The 18119-nt window shown below is 50.8% G+C and overlaps 1 protein-coding gene across 1 annotated transcript in view; it reads left to right on the top strand.

The window, feature by feature from the left end:
* Positions 1-4182: 4182 nt before the first annotated feature.
* The window catches only part of KCNB1 (potassium voltage-gated channel subfamily B member 1), a 115199-nt gene continuing 101262 nt past the window's right edge, over positions 4183-18119 (top strand). The window contains exons 1-2 of the mRNA XM_040575895.1: positions 4183-5505; positions 6550-7236. Coding sequence (XP_040431829.1) covers positions 6670-7236 — 567 coding nt within the window. The 5' untranslated portion in view covers positions 4183-5505; positions 6550-6669. The remainder of the gene's footprint in view (positions 5506-6549; positions 7237-18119) is intronic.

Raw genomic sequence — 18119 nt, 5'->3', positions numbered from 1 at the left:
CTTTCCTGAAGCAGCCGTGCCAGCACAGTCTCTTGTAGCGGAGCTGGGCTCCCCGTTCCCCCTACTGCTCTTTCCCAGCACCGCTGCCCCCGGAGCAGGCGAGGGCTCCCCGCTGCCTGCTGGCAGGCTGCTTCTCCAAAGTGCCTGGAGCACTCAGGCTGCCTCCAAGCCGGAGCGAGGAGCATCACCAGTGACCTCTGGTGACAAACACCGCTGTGTTTGCAATGTTTATCTAGTCCCAGTCCCCCCCAGCTGTGTCTTCTGCTCAGCACTGGAGCTCCGCAGAGCTGCCTGGCCTCAGCAGCAGCCTCGCTGCCTCGGAGCCCTGGCTCTGCCTGCAGACAGCGTGGGCTGGCACAGCTCAGCCCCCAGGTCTGTAAGTGTGCACTGCTCAGGGGTGTAAATAGCCACAGGGCCACGTGTACTCCCCAGCAGCTGGGTGCTGAGTGCCTGGGAGGGACTGGTGCTTGGTCACCCCTCCAAGGGGTCACTGCTCCACCACAGCAAGGACCGGCCAAAGGCCCTGGCTCTGCTGCCCTCTCTCCTGACGGGTGCTGGGCTGACAAATAGGAACCTCCAGCCCCCCAGGGCCTAATAAATCCCCAGCTGCTGAATAATACAGCAGGTCAAATTGCCTTACAGAATTCGGTGCTTAAAGCTGAGTGTTAGGTAACTTATTACAGGCGGCTGCTTTCCCTCTGCGCCAGCCCTGCCTGCACAGCACAAGCAGGGAGGATAAAGGGTCCCCCCTGGCCCCAACATGGGGTGCAGGGGGCAGCAGCATCCCTGTGCCACCTGCCCCAGGACCGAGCACTGCTGCAGGGCCCCAGGATTCAGTCCGTGGTGCTGACAGCTAGGAGAAAATTACTTTCTCAGATCATTTAGCAAAGTCCCTAGCAGAGAGGTGACAGGGACAAATTGCCCCGCTGGGGGCGTTTATTCCTCAACCAGCAGAAAAGCCTGGGCATTTTTCCTCCCTGAAATAATTGTCTTTGGCACAGAGGGGGTCTGCTGGAGCCATCCTTGGGGAGAGGAGCAGTGCTGCGTGCTTGTGGTCAGAGAGCACACAGAGGCTGCTTAAGAGCTGCAAGGGAGGGAATGCACGTCCTGGGAGGGGCAGGAAACTGGAGCCAACGGGGATAGCTCCAAATGCACTTTTGGGAACCTAAACCAGAAAGTTCTCTGCCCCCCCGTTTGTACTGGTGTGTTTCCTGCCAACAGAGCCTGGCTGGCCCCAGGAAGGCAGGGGCAGAGCTCTGCCTGAGCCCTGTTCACGGTGGGGTGAGGGGAAGCCTGCCTGGCACCTGGGGTCTGTGCGGTGACTTTGGGCACCCCTGGGACTTCACACTGTGTCTGAGAAGTTTGGATTAGCTTGAACACATCACATCCTTGCAGGACAGGGTCCCCATGTGGCTACTGCTTTCCCAGACGTGAGCGGTCTGCTCTCACCTCTCTCTTCCATATCTGAGTCTGCAGAGACTTTGCCTTCTGCCAAGAAGTGTTTTCCCTCTGCTCCTGGTCCCTGCTGAGACCTGTCTGCCCTTCTTCCCTCCACCTCCAGCTTTTACAGACACCCAGCCCAGCAGCTCAGCCCTCCCAGACCCTTCAGTGCTTCTCTGAGGACCGCAGAGAGCTGGCAGAGCTGAGACCCTGCTTTTTGGACCTACTGCTGTGGACTTACAAATATAAACAAACAATTTGGGAAAGGCTTCCTTGTACCATGGTGCGAGGAGAAGCTGGGGTGGTAGAAGGCAAGGCGAAGTGTGCTGGCGGGACAGGAGAACCTTGCTACCAAACCTTCCTGGAGCAGGCAGAGCCTGCTCCCCCCGCAGCACCGCAGGCTTGCAGCTACAGCCAAAACCCTCCTAAAAGGGCTTTCAGCAGTGGAGAATGTAATGGTGATGGAGCCCAGCTGTTCCTGACACTGCCGTCCAAGCTCTGCTTGGGTTTTCCAGGGAGGGCATGGCTCTTTAAGGTTCATTTTTGGACCGCATTTTGCTATCTGCTTCCAGCAATTTTCCCTGGTATTCCAATATTTTCATGCTCCTGGGCTCTCGGTAGCACAAGCACTCTGCACCACGCATCTCAGTTCTTTCTGCGCTTTTCAGCACTTGTTACAGACCTCTGCCAAGAAACCTGATAATTTTTTTTCCCCTTTTAAGGGAAAGGATCTGAGACTATAAAAGAAAATGTCCATTATATCCAACGTGGCTGGAAAGAAAATCCCTGAAAACTAAGGGAATCCTTAAAGGGACATAATAGGAAACACGCCGTAACTGAGACAGCTCACCGTGTGCGGCTGTCGTTCCCGCTCACAAGTACAAGTACAGGGCCCCGGGGCTGCGAGAACAATATGGGTTATTGTGACAGCTTCTAGCTCCTTTTAGAACATGAAAACCAGCATCCCCTCAGCATCGGGAACCAGCCAAAACTCGTGGGCCACCAGAGCTGCCGTGCCGCTCTCTGCTGGAAACCCATTGTTCTGAATGCCATTGCTGTGACGGGGCCGCAGGCTTGTTTGTGTGTGAGGATCCTCTCTTCCTCCCAGCCGTTTGTTTGCTGTGACCAGTAAAGCGATGTAAATCAGCCTCCCCTCTTGCTTCGCAGGACGGACGGAAGATGCCAGACTGTTGTACGGGCGTGGGTGTTTGTGAAGCTGTGATACTTTTCCTTATGCAGGCAGAGGAGTCACTGCGGACCAGCAGAGGGATAGTTCCACATCCAGGCTCAGCCCGTTACGCTCTCACACTGCAGCCCGACAAATGCTGTCTTCCACACCTTTTCTGGCTGGCAGGTGAAATCCAGATCGGTGTATACCACTGACTGCAGGCCCAGGAGAACACATTTATGCCATACTCTGTGCGTTTCCTCTTAAGTACTTGAGGTTGAAGGTATTTCCTTGTCAATAAGTGCTGTAATAGCTGGGAAGGAAGAGGGTTTGCAACAGACTGCATTCAGGCATTTGGCTGGCTCCATAGGCTGTGGAAATAACAAACCACAAATTAAGTATGCAGAAGCTCAGGGTACAAAAAATATCAATCAAAAGGAATATCCAAAGCAAGAGCGGGTTAGATAACCTTGGGGAAGAGAGAGCAAGCTGTACATTCCTGCATCCTCAGGCCTGCACTGCCCCTTGCTGACAAACTCGCCAGCCGTGGAACAAGAAGTGTTGCACAGAACGGACATCCGGGGGGGAACATCCTCCCCTCCCGCCCAGGCTGCTGGATCACCCCAGGCACAGCCAGCTGGAGGGGCTGTAGGGCTCCCTCCTGCTGCTTCCACCTGAGGCTTGAGTATGATTTTTCATCCCCAGCTTTTGTGGAAGGATGAACACGCAGCAGTGCAGGAGCCTGCGCCTCCATGCTGCCCTTTCGTGTCCCCCCACCCACGGCTGGATCTCTGGTCTCTTGCCAGACCATGTGCATGACATGGACAGTGTGTCAAGAGCGATGTAGAAAGATACAAACGCCCTGCTAATAAAACTGAGTTGCTTCTCTCCCAGTGATTTAACTGCACCGAATCTGATGCATGTCCCTGTATTACGCTACTTGTCATTTTCCCTCCCGCCATTCTCTTTCTGCAGAAGAGCGTCCTGCATTTGTCACAACAGGAGATAATGCGCCCTGGATGCCAGTGCTAACAAACAAATAACCTGCTCTCATGCAGCGCCTGCCAGCTGGAAGTTTCAAGGCTCTTTGTAATCATTAACAGATTTAGCTTCGCAGCCCTGATCAGGAATTTTCATCTCTATTGTGAGAGGGGTAGAGGAGGGTCTGGAGGTGAAATGATGGGAAAGCAAGAGGAGAATTGAATTGCTCTGAGTACTGACTGTAGGTTTTCATGATGTGCGGGAGCTACTTCAGTGGACGGGCACTGGGCTGGGATTAAGCTGGTCAACAATCTTTGCTCCCAACTCTTCCTCCCACCTCCCTACTGAGGAGTGCTTCTCCATGCCTTTACTTCCCCATCTGCAGAAGGAAGGTACTGACCCACTTCTTGTAAGAACTTCTGAAATATACAGATGATATGTGCTGTTGTGGGAGGTACTGGAGAATAGGGCCCTGCCAGAAAAATGCTGTTTGGGATTTCAGAAGGTCATCTCTTAAGAAGACATGGACGTTCAAATGCCAAAGATAGCAGCGTAACATCGATACTGTGTACACTAGGAAACGGGAGCTGGGTAAAGGGAGAAGCATGGAAAGCAAGGAGCAGCAGCACTGGGAGTCTTTCCCAAGTTAATCACACAAAGCCAGACACCAGGCTCCTGTTTTAGAAACCCTGAAGTGGGAATTGTCACTAAGGAGCCCAGGAGCCATGGTCAATCAATGTAACGAGGAGAAAGGGCTAACGAGCACAGCTGTGCACCTCTGCTACCCCAGCCTAAGCAGGTGAGCTGCGTTAAGTGGTGCTAATGTAGCCATTAAACAGCGTTAATGGAGCTACTGGCTCCTGGTGAGGTCCATTTTCTTCTGTCAGGAGGGAAGGAGGGAAGTGGTAGAGGGATACTTTGAATGTTGCAGTGTTGCCTTTTCTTTGTTTTTGCTATGTTTTCCGGTTAGAAGATGGTCTTTTTTATTACATATAGATCCCTAATCAACAACAGAGATCCATTATTATTCCTCCCATCTGTATCTGCAAATGCATGCAACAGTTCTGAGAACGAGCTCTTGCCTTTGATGAGAGACTGCTGGGGCGAGGATGAGGACCCAGCTCACCCCCAACACCCGGATTGATGCGTGGCCTCGTTGAGCTCAGCTGCTCCTAGCTCAGCAAGAAGGCCTAGAAAGCACTGAGGGCCCTGCTGGGCTCATCAGCACTCTGCTCATCCTTCTTCTCCCTGCTCCCGCTTTCACGGATGGTACCACCGGGAGCCGGAGCACGGCGGGGATAACCCCGTCCCGCTGCGAAGGGATGCTGCGGCTCTCCCCTCGGTGCTAGGTCTGCTCCGGGCGCCTTCCCCCGCTGCAAATCGGCCCGGGGGCGGTGGGGCCAGGCCAGGAAAGCGTTAACCTTCCCTGCAATGCTGCATCCCAGCTCACGGTGGAGCTGCCTTCCTCTCTTCCACCCCCAACTTCCAATTCACTCCAAACAACTACGGGACAGAATTGCAGGGAAAAGCCGGAGGTTCAGCCTCGACTTGTTGATCTCCGTTTACGAGGCAGCAGAAGGAAGCACCGGAGCTTTCCTTTGTGTCCTCGACGGGAGAGGGGCGGGGGAAGGGGGGCAGATGCGGCTTCGGCGTTGACGGCGGGCGGGAGCGAGGAGCCGCAGCCGAGGGAAGGCCTCGGAAAAGCTTCCTGCCGAGGGATCCGATTTACCTCCTTTCGCTTCCCCTCCCCCTGGGCTCCGCGGACAGACGGGAGCGCGGCCGCCATCCCTGCGCCTCGAGGCTGCCCGCGGGGGGATGCGAGCGGGGCCGCCCCGGCTGCCCGCCCCGCCGCACCATGTAGCCGCCCTCGGCCCCGCACAGCCCCGCACCGCCTCGCTGGGAGCCCGCAGGAGGAGGTAGGTGCGGGCCGGGCTCGGCCCGGAGGAGGGGAGCCTTCCCCTGGCCGGGGAGCAGCGGCCGCGTTTCGCTGCCGGGGTGGGGGGCACCTAGCTCGGCGGGGAGAGGGGCCGAGCCCCCCCGGAGCTGCGCGGCTGGGCAGGGAGAAGCCGTTCCTTCCTGCGCCGGGGTTTCTCTTCGTGCCATCTTGTGTAAGCAACAGTGCTCGGGGCTGTTCTAAGCCGCCCGGCTTTGCGAGGAAGGCTCGGGGGTGGTTCTTACTCCCGTTTTCGTTGGTTTCCCTCTTATGCAGAGGGCTGCGTGGGGTGGGGGGTGGGCGTCCCTGGGTAGCCCGGAGAGGTAGAGTGGCTGGAAATACTCCCCCGTTCCCTTCCCCGGCGCTCTCCTCGGGGAAATCTGCGGGGCTGGAGTTATAAAAAGCCTCTGCTTCTCCCTGGCTCTTACGCGGAGGGGAGTTGCCTCGGGAGGGTCGCAGGGGCGGCCGGGGGCCAGCGGTGGCGGGGCCGCTTCTCTCCGGGATGGGGGCCAAGGCGGCAGTACCCCCGGTGGCTGTCGGCCCGGCTCCTTTCGGGCCGCTTCCCCTCGCAGCACCGTGCAGAGCCCTTTAATCCACCAATTCCCAGCCATTCTTCCAGAAGCTAAAAAAAAAAATAAAAAATTAACCGCACCGGTGCCGTGCCCAACCTCCTCTCCCCCAGCACCGCGCGTGCAGCCGACCCTCCCGCACAGCTCCTAGGTCCCAAGGTGGTGGGTGGTGTGGGGGGGTCAGAGCCACCGATTTCGGGGGGGGGGGGCATCACCCATCCGCCACCCGGGGGAGCTCAGCGGCGGCTCCTCCGGCGGCCACGTGGGCGCGGGCGCCGCGTTCAGCACCACGGGCGCGGACAGCGCCTGCCCGCGGCCGCCCGCCGGGGCGCCGAGCGCGGTTCAGCACCACGGGGGCGGACAGCGCCCGCCGCGCCCCCTGAGCTGATTAACGGGGCCGGGCGCTGCCCCGCGGGGATAAGGCCGGCCTCGGGCCCCATGGTTGGCTTCTCTTACAGCTCCGGGGCATGGAGGGGAAGGAGAGGTGAGGAGAAGCCGGCCCCCCCCTCCCCTTCCCTCCCCCGCCAGCCCTCGCCCCGCGCCGCGCCTTGGAGCAGCCAGCCTGAGGGGGACCAGAGATGCCTCTGGGGATGAATAAGCATGGATCTCGCTCTACTACCTCTTTGCCTCCGGACCCCACGGAGATCGTCAGGAGCAAGGCCTGCTCCCGCAGGGTCAAGCTCAACGTGGGGGGGTTGGCCCACGAGGTTCTCTGGCGGACCTTGGACAGGTTGCCGCGGACCAGGCTGGGTAAGCTCAGAGACTGCAACACGCACGACTCCCTCATGGAGATCTGCGATGACTACAACCTGGAGGAGAACGAGTACTTCTTCGACAGGCATCCCGGGGCATTCACCTCAATCTTGAACTTCTACCGTACTGGCAAGCTGCACATGATGGAGGAGATGTGCGCCTTGTCCTTCAGCCAGGAGCTGGACTACTGGGGGGTGGACGAGATCTACCTGGAGTCCTGCTGCCAGGCCCGCTACCACCAGAAGAAGGAACAGATGAATGAGGAGCTGAAGAGAGAAGCTGAGACACTGAGGGAAAGGGAAGGGGAGGAATTTGATAACACTTGCTGCGCTGACAAAAGGAAAAAGCTCTGGGACCTCCTGGAGAAGCCCAACTCCTCCGTAGCGGCCAAGGTAAGATCTCCACATCTTCTCAAGTCTTGTGTATGTTGGCTCATGACTGCAGAGATGGTTACACGAGGTGTTGCCCTCCTGCTCTTGCTTTAGTGTCTGGGCAATTGTGGCTCAATAGATGCTGTGAGAGAAGGGGAGAAAGACCTTCCAGATGTGAATGAGGCTTAACATGTTTTTTGGGTAGTTTGGAAGGTGTCTGGTTTGTGCTTCTCTGAGGGCCACCTAGGTTGGTCAGTGTGGGAGCAGCTCCACAGAGTCCTGGGTCAGCATATGCTGATTGCTGGGGCTGGAGATTGGTAGGTTTGTTATTCTGTGGTCTGTCTTGATGCATTGTGTAACAGAGATTGCTTTGGGCCCAAAACATGTGTGTATCCTACCGCTTAGCTGAACTGTTTTCTTTAAAAGAGGAAATCTACTTGAACTCCCAGACCCAGGTCCAGTTCAGAAATAATGCATTCCCTTTTAGGATGACTTCAAAATTTTGTGAAATGCATCTCCTAGATATGTGTATCACGTACTCCTAGGCTGCAGGTCTGCTAAAGCTAGCATCTGAATTTCTTCCTTTACCTGATTCCAGACTATTTTAAGTCTCCCTGTACAAAGCTGCTGCAGCTCTGTCTCCGTCAATAGTTGAAGTGCTGCAACTCTGAAGTTGGTGCCAGTGCAACAGATCTATTTGAAAGCGTTTGGAAGATAAGATCCTCGTTAGGAGAAACCAATGTCAGAGTTGGCTCTGATAATTTAGCTGTCTCATGTTAGTCACATATTCTTCACTGAGGAAAATCTCTGTGAACACAGTGATTCTGTAACCATGGGGACAAAAGTAAAGGGGGAGAGGTTGAAAACTGTAGGATGGATAACTGGAAAGCATGAGAGACTGAGCAGCAGGGACCAAAACTTGCATTTTCAATGTACCGGCATCCTCACAGTATGGCGACGAAGTAGAAAGCAACATTACAGAGGTGGCTGAGGCCTATCTCTTTTGTACATGCATTTGCAACTGCAAACCCTAGCTCCATCCCTCAGGAAGCCTGGCTTTGGAGGGCTACTTAAGAAAATAAGCTTTTCCATTCCCTGTCTCGTCTCCCAGAAATTTTGCACACCACGAATGGAGAGCATGTGTGAAGTTTTGGGAAGGGATTTTATTAAGTGTGGAGCTAAATGGCTCATTCTGGCAGGGGAAGGGAAAGGCATGGTCTGCTACTGAACCGATTATCACTTTTTTTAATGACAAACGGAGCCCCAGAACGTCTTTTTCTCTCCAATGGCACAGATGACACTGAATGCATTAATCATTTATAAGGCTCCTTTGGCACAGTCCTGGAATCCTGAAACACAGGCCCCAGGCTTCGCTGTCTGTGGCACTGACTCAAAATCCATTAGAGACTGTTGATGTTCATGATTTATTGTATATGAGCAGGGGGTCATCCTTGCCAAATAAGTGTCTTTTGTGATTTATAAATGAAATATACTCTAGCTTCATTTTCTGAGAAAATTCATGGAGTAAGTGCATTCGGCATTGCAGGCTCTGGATTAATTGAGAGTGAACCGTAATGCATTATTATCCTTCCCATTTAAAGCTCCCATTCCATGGCTTCGTTACTGCAATGAGAATGGTTGCTGTATGTTCTCAGACCTCAAATATTTCAGCAGTTCTCAAGCACTGATTTCGATTCGTTTCGAATGTAGCAAGAAAAATGGGCATGATGAACAATTAGCTTACCAGGCAGGGACGGGAGAGCTGGTAAGCCTATTCTTTATCCGTTTTTCTCCCTGCTGGTGGATAGCTTTTCTCTCCTGCCAGTGTGTGCCCTTTGCTTTGATCACCTTCATGAGAATTCATTCTACTTATTGAATAGGCTGGGCCCAATCTTCATCTTCTGATAGACGGGCGTGGGGATAGGGACTTGGCAGCCTGACCCGTTATCTGACCTAACCAGCTGTGCCCAGGCTCCACTTCAGGCTGCGTTCTCTAAATCTGAGCCTGATAGCTGAGAAAAGCTGGCCAGAAGCTGTCTGTTCAGTGGAGCACTTTTGCTGAGACTACAGGTCTCAAGGAACTTCTGTCATCTTTACTAAAGCCAGATTCGACCTGCTTTGCCAGGTCTGGGCGCTCCAACTGTTCCTATAGAATAGCGTGCTTTGTCCCCTTTCAGAGGTCTAATGACTGTCACTGAATGACCTAGTATCAATTTTCCCCCAAATTATTTTCCTTTCACTTATTCTTTTTCTTCAGACTTGTACAACTCAATGCAAAAGTTTGTTGTTGTTGTTTTTTTCCTTCTCTGTTTAAATATAACATGTACAGGCCCCCTTCATGTTCTCTGTAAGGAATCTAGAAAATGGCTACAAATGCATGTTCTCCCTAAACCCAACACAGTGTCCTAGTAAGCCATGCACCACCATCTAACTCCTGCTCTGACAAGGTGGGTTTTCTTGCTGGCTGTCGCCGTTGTTTGTATTTTAACACTTTCTGCACAACACCTAACCAGATTCCTCCATAATAGCTTGCTGCAGAACTTCTTGTGGTGATACTGGGATGAACTAAATTCTGACAGGGCGAGTCGTCATCTTGTTTGTTTTAAAAAGGAATTATAGGTGATGTACCTCAGGGTGGAAAACAGCCTTAAAATAAGGGAAGAATAATCCCCCAGCCCTTTGTTTTTATTGCTCCATTATCCAGTGGGGATTTGCCCGTATCTTTTGACTAATCTGTCTGGCTTTTAAACTAACCACCTCATGGCAAGCACTGACTTATTATGTCCGATGCTACACCCTGTACGTGACCAGAAAGAACACTGTTAGATCCTGTATTACCCACTCCTTGAGAGCCTCCAGATCTCCCAGATGAGGAATTAGATGGCTGTTGAAGCCCCAGGGTTACTGCCTTGTCACCACCCAGTGCTAGCACAGGGGTGTTTGCTCCTTCCCTATAACACTTCGGTCCCTCATGGCTGTAACCAAAGCTGCACTGTCCTCGTGAGAGGGGCTGAAGGTCTGCATGGCAGTACTCTGGCTGATCATCCCTGCACGTGGAGTGCCCTTCCCTGGCATCAGGCAGTGCAACAGGCACACGAGCCCTCTAACCCACCGGGCTGCTTGACTCAGGCTCTGCTGCACTGCTGGGTTCACTTCTCCCAGTGGCAAAACTCAGCACTAGGAGGGACACTCCGTACCAAATGAAAAAATATTGAGTAGACAATTATTTAATAGTAGTATTTAATAGTAGACATTTATTTAATTAAACTTCTCATCTCTCCCTTTCTAACCTCACAAGACAAAGGATCAATTTCTCTTGCTTCCTGTGACTTTACTTGCTGTATATCCCTGCGAAATACCCACTGCAATCTTTGTGGATGCTTCCTTCCCTACTCTTCCTGTGATCACTGTCTCTGTGTGTTCCTGCTTATTTCTATCATTCTCCCAGTCTGCTTTAGTATGTTTGTTTTTAATAGCACTTCTCCTGTACTTTGTACTCACAAAATCCATTTTTGACCGTGAGGGACTCTGATGCTCACTTCTGTCTGGATTTACTCCAGAAGAAGACAAGTATGGATATTTTCTGGGATAGTTATTGCATTTTGTTGTGTGGTGGTTTTCCCTTGTAGTTCCCTTAGGGAAGAAATCCAGCTCTCCAGAAGCCAAACTGCTGCTGCTTTTTCTCGGGACTAGGTGTAAGCACGAGGGCAGCAGTGGCTAGCAGTTCTCCAGCACTCTGTTTTGGGGATTTATCTGAATTGGCCTTTCCCTCACCAAGGCTAAGCCTGAGCAGCTTGTTTCTGCCAGCTGCAGCCCAGTTAGCAGCCCTGGATTTCCAGAGCACAAGTCCCTCCCATAGCTGTTGTTTTTACTAATGAAACTTGTTAGGATTTGTGGGTCTGTCCGCCTGGAGAGGCATTCATGTCCCTTGGGGCAGCCAGCCTAGCTGTAAATCCAAGTAGACTTCAGAGCATCCTGAAAAATCACAGGCTGCAGTTGTTTCCTGCTTTCCAGTATAAACACAAAACAAATCAGAGCCACTCAACACCTTAATTAGCTTATATGGTATTGGAAATCCTCTGATCACTTGCAGAACTGCTGGAAAGATCCAGCATCACCCTTTTTGCATCTTAGGGAGAAAAGAAATCCTTCCTACTTTGAGTTCTTACAAATTATTTTCCTGATCAATATCTGAGCAATTAGTGTTGCACAGTGGGGGACAAGAGGGGAAAAGCCTACTTGTCTTACAGACTCCTGTGCGTGTGCTGGGTTCATCTATTTTTCTCTTGCTGTCCTGAAGGCTGAGAAAAACAGGATGACATCACCCACTTTGCAAAAAGCTGCTCTGCATATCTGCATGTCAAGTAGGCTATGCACTTCCTCTCTGCTCACGGAGGGCTGCTTCCACTTCTCGCTTGTTCCTGTCTCATTGGGAGCTCAGCTGCAGCAGTCCCTCTGTTCTGGCAGGCTACTTCTCATCTTTTTGCCTCGTTCCTACGATGCCTTTGCCAGTGCAATAATATCACATTTATCCTTGAAAACACGCAACTCCAATTCAGTAATCTTATTATGCATGCCTCTACATTCGTTGAACAGCTTTTCTCGAGCTGCCCGCTGCTCTCTGCTGCTAATCTCTGGGTGCATTGCTTAGGGATTGAAGAGGTTGCTCTGTAAGCTCTCTCCTTATTATTATTGATAGTAGGGACAAAATAAGAATGATAAAGCCTCTTGGAGATGCATTTGCTACATCTAGAGCGTTCTTCCCCCACATGGGCTTTCTATTCCTGTCCCTCCCTTATGGCGTGCCGTTTTCATTCATCTCCAAGGCAGTGCCTGCATTCAGCAGAGGGAACCCCTCTCCCTAATTGTCGGGGTCTCATCTCAGCCATGTCTTCTGTCTCTCAGGCTTCCATCTCTAGGCAGGTGTTGACTTTGACAGTTACAGCTAGATTGCCCACATTTTGCTGGCAGCTGTGTCTTTTTTTTTTTTTTCTGATGCAACTACTGCCTTGGCTTTCCTGCTATATATAGGAGAATATTCCCCTTCACCCAAAGTAAACTTCTGCCTTTGGAGAACATCAAAAGCAGAACCTCATACCAAAGCCTTTCCCATGGGCTCAGGGATTTGCCACTTTGGTTTATAGCTTATCGCTGGGTTTCTAGCACAGCACTGTCCTGTGGATACACAAACAATTGCTGTTCTGTATCAGTCTCATTTCATCCTGCAGCTCCTTTCTGGGTGCCTATCCTTCCAGTGAGTTTATAATATCTTTTGCCTGGGGAGCCCTAATTCCTCCAGCCATTCCCTGCAGTGTGTCCTTTGCTTCTGTCTCGCTGATGACCTTTCTGCAATGTATTGCTGTGCCACCAGTTCCCAAAACTCCCCCGCATGACAGCCTCCCTAAGCCCCCAGTTTAGGGCAAAAAAACAATAGTGCTGCCAGGTCAGTAGCTGTGTCCTTTGGTTCTTTGTTGGCTTTAAAGAATCTTACCAGTGATCCCTCTAGCATAGGAGGTGCCACGGCATCGGCTTCTCAGCCTCCTGCATCCCTAATGCAACATCTCCTGTTATTTTCTGGTGTACATCTGCCAACAGCAAGCTTATTGTGAGCTCTCCAGGTGGGATCCTCACCCGTCAAAGGTGATCCTTTCTCCAGACCTATTACTGCATCACTGAGCACCCTCGGGATCCAGGCAGACAGCTGCCTGGCATTTGCTGCCATAATGTTTTGGGTTCAGCAGCTTACAACACGAACCTGCGGGCATGCAGTCTCTTAAAGCATTTTTAAAAAAGGAAAGTTAAAATTGTTAAGCTTAGTAGTCCTCTTGATGTACATACTATGCTTCATGGACTGTATGGTGTGCATAAACATATACATACATACATGTACGTATCCCTGCATTTTTAACTTATCTGTAACTTTGCTAGGAGAGCCTGGACCACGTTTGTGGTCTTCCTTGAGGGCAGGTGTCCACATCTGTATGACAGTGCCTGCCTCAGGAGGGAAGCGACGAGCTACTGTGCTCGGGATGAATTCCATGGAGGATGTGTGCTATAGAAGTGCAGTCGATGCTATTTTTAAAGCACCAGCTCTCATTTGTACTTTTGAAAAATCTGTCTGAGATTCATTCCCCTTGCTGCTCAGTGTTCTCCCCTCCTCTCAGTTGCTCAGCCTGTGAACAGATATGATTTAAGGTGCCAACATCACCAGTCAAAAATATAGGAAATGGTGCAAGAACGGAAAATCCCTGTTTTTTTTTTCAGCTGTAACTGCAGAAGCTTAGGAATAATGATTCAGAAGACAAGTGCTGGGCCTGATCCATGCAGGAAATGCAGGCATGGTGCGATGCTCACAAAGCGTGAGTGCAGCTTCAGCTGGTACATGTGCAAACAAAGCCAGCATCAGGCACGTTGTCCCCAACTGGGGTGCGCCGACTGCAGCAGCAGCCAGAGCTAGCTACGCAGAGATGCTCCAGAGCCTTGTGAAAAATCAATTCTTTCATTTTTTTAATACTTTCTTCATTTAACTGTTTTTATACAGTGGGATAAGTGTCCTGGCCATCAACCTGTGGGAGGGAATGGGGTGTTTAGCTCTTGGTTCCTCCTTCTGTCTGTTCCTCTTGATCCTGCAGTTCACAATTTCCTTCTGATTTCTTTCAACGTGAAGCCCCCACGGAGAGAAATAATCCAATGCTACTTTTACAACACGAGCGTTGCTATTTTTCACTACTAATGGCAAAATATTTATGTCAAAGAAAGTTCACAGCCGATCACTTAGTTCTTATAATAAACACAGTCAATATGATTTACTCCATGGAGATATCTGGCAGCAAGAGGAAAGACGGTGGGGCCAGTGAATGTGAACAAGGCACTAATATTAGCTTTCCCTGAAGAAGCTATACGTTGTCCCTGCTTCTACTACACAGAGGCAGACAGGGATCAGAGAGATCGTGTTCCCACGAGAGTTGTCCACGTTGCTCCCTGCACGGGCTGGGTTGGCTTCCCGGGAGCAGCAGCACGGAGCTCACTGGCCTGATGGTGCTGAGCCGCTTCAAGGGCAGAGCGGCTTCACCTTGCTCTGGGTTGTGCACCTACAAGCTGGCAACAGCCCTGGGATCCCTGCCCCATCGCTTAGGGCTGGGGACCTGAGCCGCTTTAGCTCTGGCACCCTTTATCCTTAGGATGACCTTGCCCTAAGGTTAGTCCCTGGGGAGATATCTGCACACACCTCCTGACTCTCCCACTTGGTATAGCAGGGGCAAACCTTGGAGGTAAGCTTCCCCTCTGGGTTTGACTGGTTTCTGATTTCTCTCTGCTGTCCTAGCCTGTCCTAGCTCTTCTTGGCCTCTCCTGTCTCCTTTATCTGGCACGAGCTGAGCATGTTTACCAGCAGGAGTCAGTGAGGTCTCCTGATTTTTAATGGAAAAAATCTACTCATTCTACAGCAAATCCTGAATATTTTCAAACATCCCTACACAAGCGCTGTGACTTTATACCTGCTCTAGCCCCCTACCAAAATGCTGGCACTCAAATATCCCAAGCACATTTGTTTTCTATGTCCCACAATAACGCTGGCAGCCCCAGCCCTGCCTCTGTGGAGGGCAAAACTCCCGTGGAATGTAATGGGAACAGACGAGTATTATAACGTCTGTACTCATCAAGCAAAGCTCTCAAAGTGCTTTGAAAAGATGGATTACTTAAGGCCGGGACAAACCTGCGGTATATGTATTATCCCCATCTTAAAGTGAAGAGGTGATAATTGCCCAAGGTCGGTGAGGGAGGCCAGGGCAGAGCTGGGGGGGATGACCCTGGCTTGTCCAAGTCACCGGTGTGTTCCCGTGCTGGAGATGAGCTTCCAGCTGCCCTCACCTGCTCCCCTGTAACATCCCATCACAGAGGGAAGGGGGCTGGCAGTTCTTTGGCAGTTTATTGAGGTGGTTGGGGTGAGAAACCAAACTTTGTTTCAGCAGGGGTACTCTGTTTGATGGTCCCTGTCTGCGTGGGAAGGTCCTAGAGAGCTGTGTTAGAGGAATGAATGGTTACAGAAAAGTGGAAAGGTTTTCTCTGTAAGTTCTAAAAGCACAAAGTCTGTCCTGGGGCAATTTCTGATGCAGTTCTGACTGTGGGAAGGGGATCCTGGTAAACTGTACTGAAAAGCAAGAGAGTGAAAATATTAGGCAATACATATAATTATACTGTGAAATGATATCATCATACCAAATATGCAATGCATTATATATCTATATGTATGTACATATAAGTATGGAAATTCCTTTGTAGCAAAATTACCCCATAGAAGGAAGGCATTTGTTTGCAGCTAAGAACTCCTAGTCCTAACAACCAGCTCCTCTCTTCAACAAACACAGCAAACGTAGGGAGCTACTCAAACATTACTCAACAGGAATAATATCTCCTCAGACAAAGCAAGTGCTGCCTTTTACGTTAACAATATTCACATAAACACAAGGGACAGACATGCTGGCCAGAGCATGGGCTTTTTGTTGCTTTGGGAGCTTCCTTCAACATATTTTAGGCAGCAGCAGGAAAGCTCCTGTGTGGTTTGCAAGGACAGTGGTCTTCAGGGGAACAGCAGCCACTTTGCACACTGAAACTCAAAGTCTGCCCTGATTGTGTCTTCCAAACCCAGGGCTCCAGCCCCTGCAGCTTCATGTGGATTTTCGGAGAGGGGAGGCCCCGTGGTTTGCTCCTCGCTGGGAGCACAATGTTGCACCACTGCCCCCTCCCTGCCCTGCCACTCATCCCATGCCACCTCCAGGTGACACGATGGCATCCAGCCCTCCCCTGGCATTCAGCCTCTGCCCGGCCTCAAGGACTCACCAGCACCGTTACGAATGTTGCCCCTTTTCCCGTTCACAAGTCTCCCCCAGACATTTCATAACCTCTGTGAGCGTTTCTGCTGCCTGCTGAAGTTTGCAGCCAGTCTGGTCTAATAACATTCCATCTGTGACCGTTTTGTGACTTTTCCCCCGAGGTGTGCCGTGGGGAAGGTTCCTTAGGTCACCACCCTGCTTCTCGACTGCATCTCAGACCTGGGTTTGGACAAGAGAGGTCAGTAGCAAAGAATACAAACAAAAGTGCTTGTCTGTGCCTGGATATCCTGCTGATGAAACACAACATCCATTGGGCATCCACCTAATGCAACCAGAAATTTGTGTCAATAAAGTAGGGTGAACAGTCACGAAAAAACACAGAAAAAAATATTTTAAAATTCATTTTTCCTGTGGTACACCATCATTTCCAGTTATGAGTTCAACTTATTCAGACCTGTTTGGACTAGGATTCATGCAGAGTCTCTAGCCAAAAGCTCAGATTAGTTTTAAGCCCATTTGCTCTTGCTCATTTTTGAACAAAATGAAGCTTTAAATCTCATTTGCATTACATAAATAGCATTAAAGCCAGAAATACTCTCTGATTGGTACTGATGGATGAAACGTTTCTATGACATGATTATCCTTACCAAACTCTATTACAGACCTAGGATTCCTTGTGGGTATTTGTTAAAAAAAACCTCATGTTGTTAAAAGAACAAATTGAAGATGTGAGCAGCGAGGTACGTCTCGCAGTCTCAGTACTTAAAATCTTGTGTAGTATTTTCTATAGTAAGCATATTTTCCGTGACACGTGAATTCTTCTCCACATGCTGTATATGCTTTCTTTGGCTGGCTTCAGTGATATCTGATTCTCTTCTCTTCTCTTCTCTTCTCTTCTCTTCTCTTCTCTTCTCTTCTCTTCTCTTCTCTTCTCTTCTCTTCTTTGATCTTTTTCTTTTTCTTGATTTTTTTTCCTGCTCTGGCTGTATCCAGCACACTCAGTTCTAGTCAGGCTCTCACGCTTCCTCTGCTAGCAATGCTCTGTTCCCCAAATTGCTGAGGAATGGCCATAAGCACGACCAAGCCCCTCGTACCCACCTGCAGCCAACATGCTGCTGTTGCGCTGGGTGCTCGCGGGAAGCACTGTCCTTGGCTGCTTTACAGAAGAGGTGCTGGACGCGTGCTCCACGTCCTGCTGGGTTTACTCTCAGGCTGTTGCTAGTGTAAAGCGGGACTGGGAATGTGTTGTTGCACAAAGCACCGGGAGCAGCTCCTTGGCTTTCTGAGGAGCCTCTTTCATGGGACTGCGTCCTTATCTACAGCAATTTGTCAGCTGTCGGTCGCCAGCTTTCTCTGCCATGGCATCCGAGTGCCTCGCAATGCGTTTGTCCTCCCGGTTGTGCTGTGAAGGAGAGCAATACGATTCTCCCGAGTTACACGGGGAGGTACAGAGGGGCTGCCTGGCTCCTCAGGGTCTGTGATGCATCAAAGACGGGAGCCCTAAGCCAGCCCTAATCCTGGCACTGCTTTTTTCTCTGGTGCGGCTGGATCCCAGCCTAGAGTGTCCAGGAGGCAGCTGTGGTGCACACGAGGGTTTAACAATTCTGTGAAAAAGCCTAGGAGCCCATCTCAGATCAGGGCTTTATTCAGGTTTCTGGGAATCTCATTTGTATCTGGCCCGTTCTCAGATCTGAAAAAGTTTATTCGTACAGCTGTAATGTTCGTTTCCAAATGTCCTTCTATTGCTCTGCATGCATAATTTCTTTTGTATCCTGTGCTTTTACTAATTGTAGTGATCATGCTCGAAACTCTCTCCTGTTCCTCATTACTGGTGCATCTGAGCACTTCCACTATCTGAAATTGCTGTAACATCTCTGTACTTCTCCATATCTGGCCATTCACAAAGCTCCACGTGGCTGGACGGAGGAGCGTAGCTCACTTTCAGAGGCTCTTTGTCCTCTGCCGTCAGAAGAACCCAGCCTTGGTGGTGGAATAGGGAGCTGTCGCTCCTTGTTTACTTATTTGTGATTTTTTTTGGTAAACCTGTCTTTTGTAGCATAAAAGTTAAGTCTT

The sequence above is a fragment of the Cygnus olor genome, chromosome 16 (assembly GCF_009769625.2).
Source record: "Cygnus olor isolate bCygOlo1 chromosome 16, bCygOlo1.pri.v2, whole genome shotgun sequence".
Taxonomy (NCBI): domain Eukaryota; kingdom Metazoa; phylum Chordata; class Aves; order Anseriformes; family Anatidae; genus Cygnus; species Cygnus olor.
Note: the sequence above shows the minus strand (reverse complement) of the source record. Positions and strands in the feature narration are given on the sequence as shown.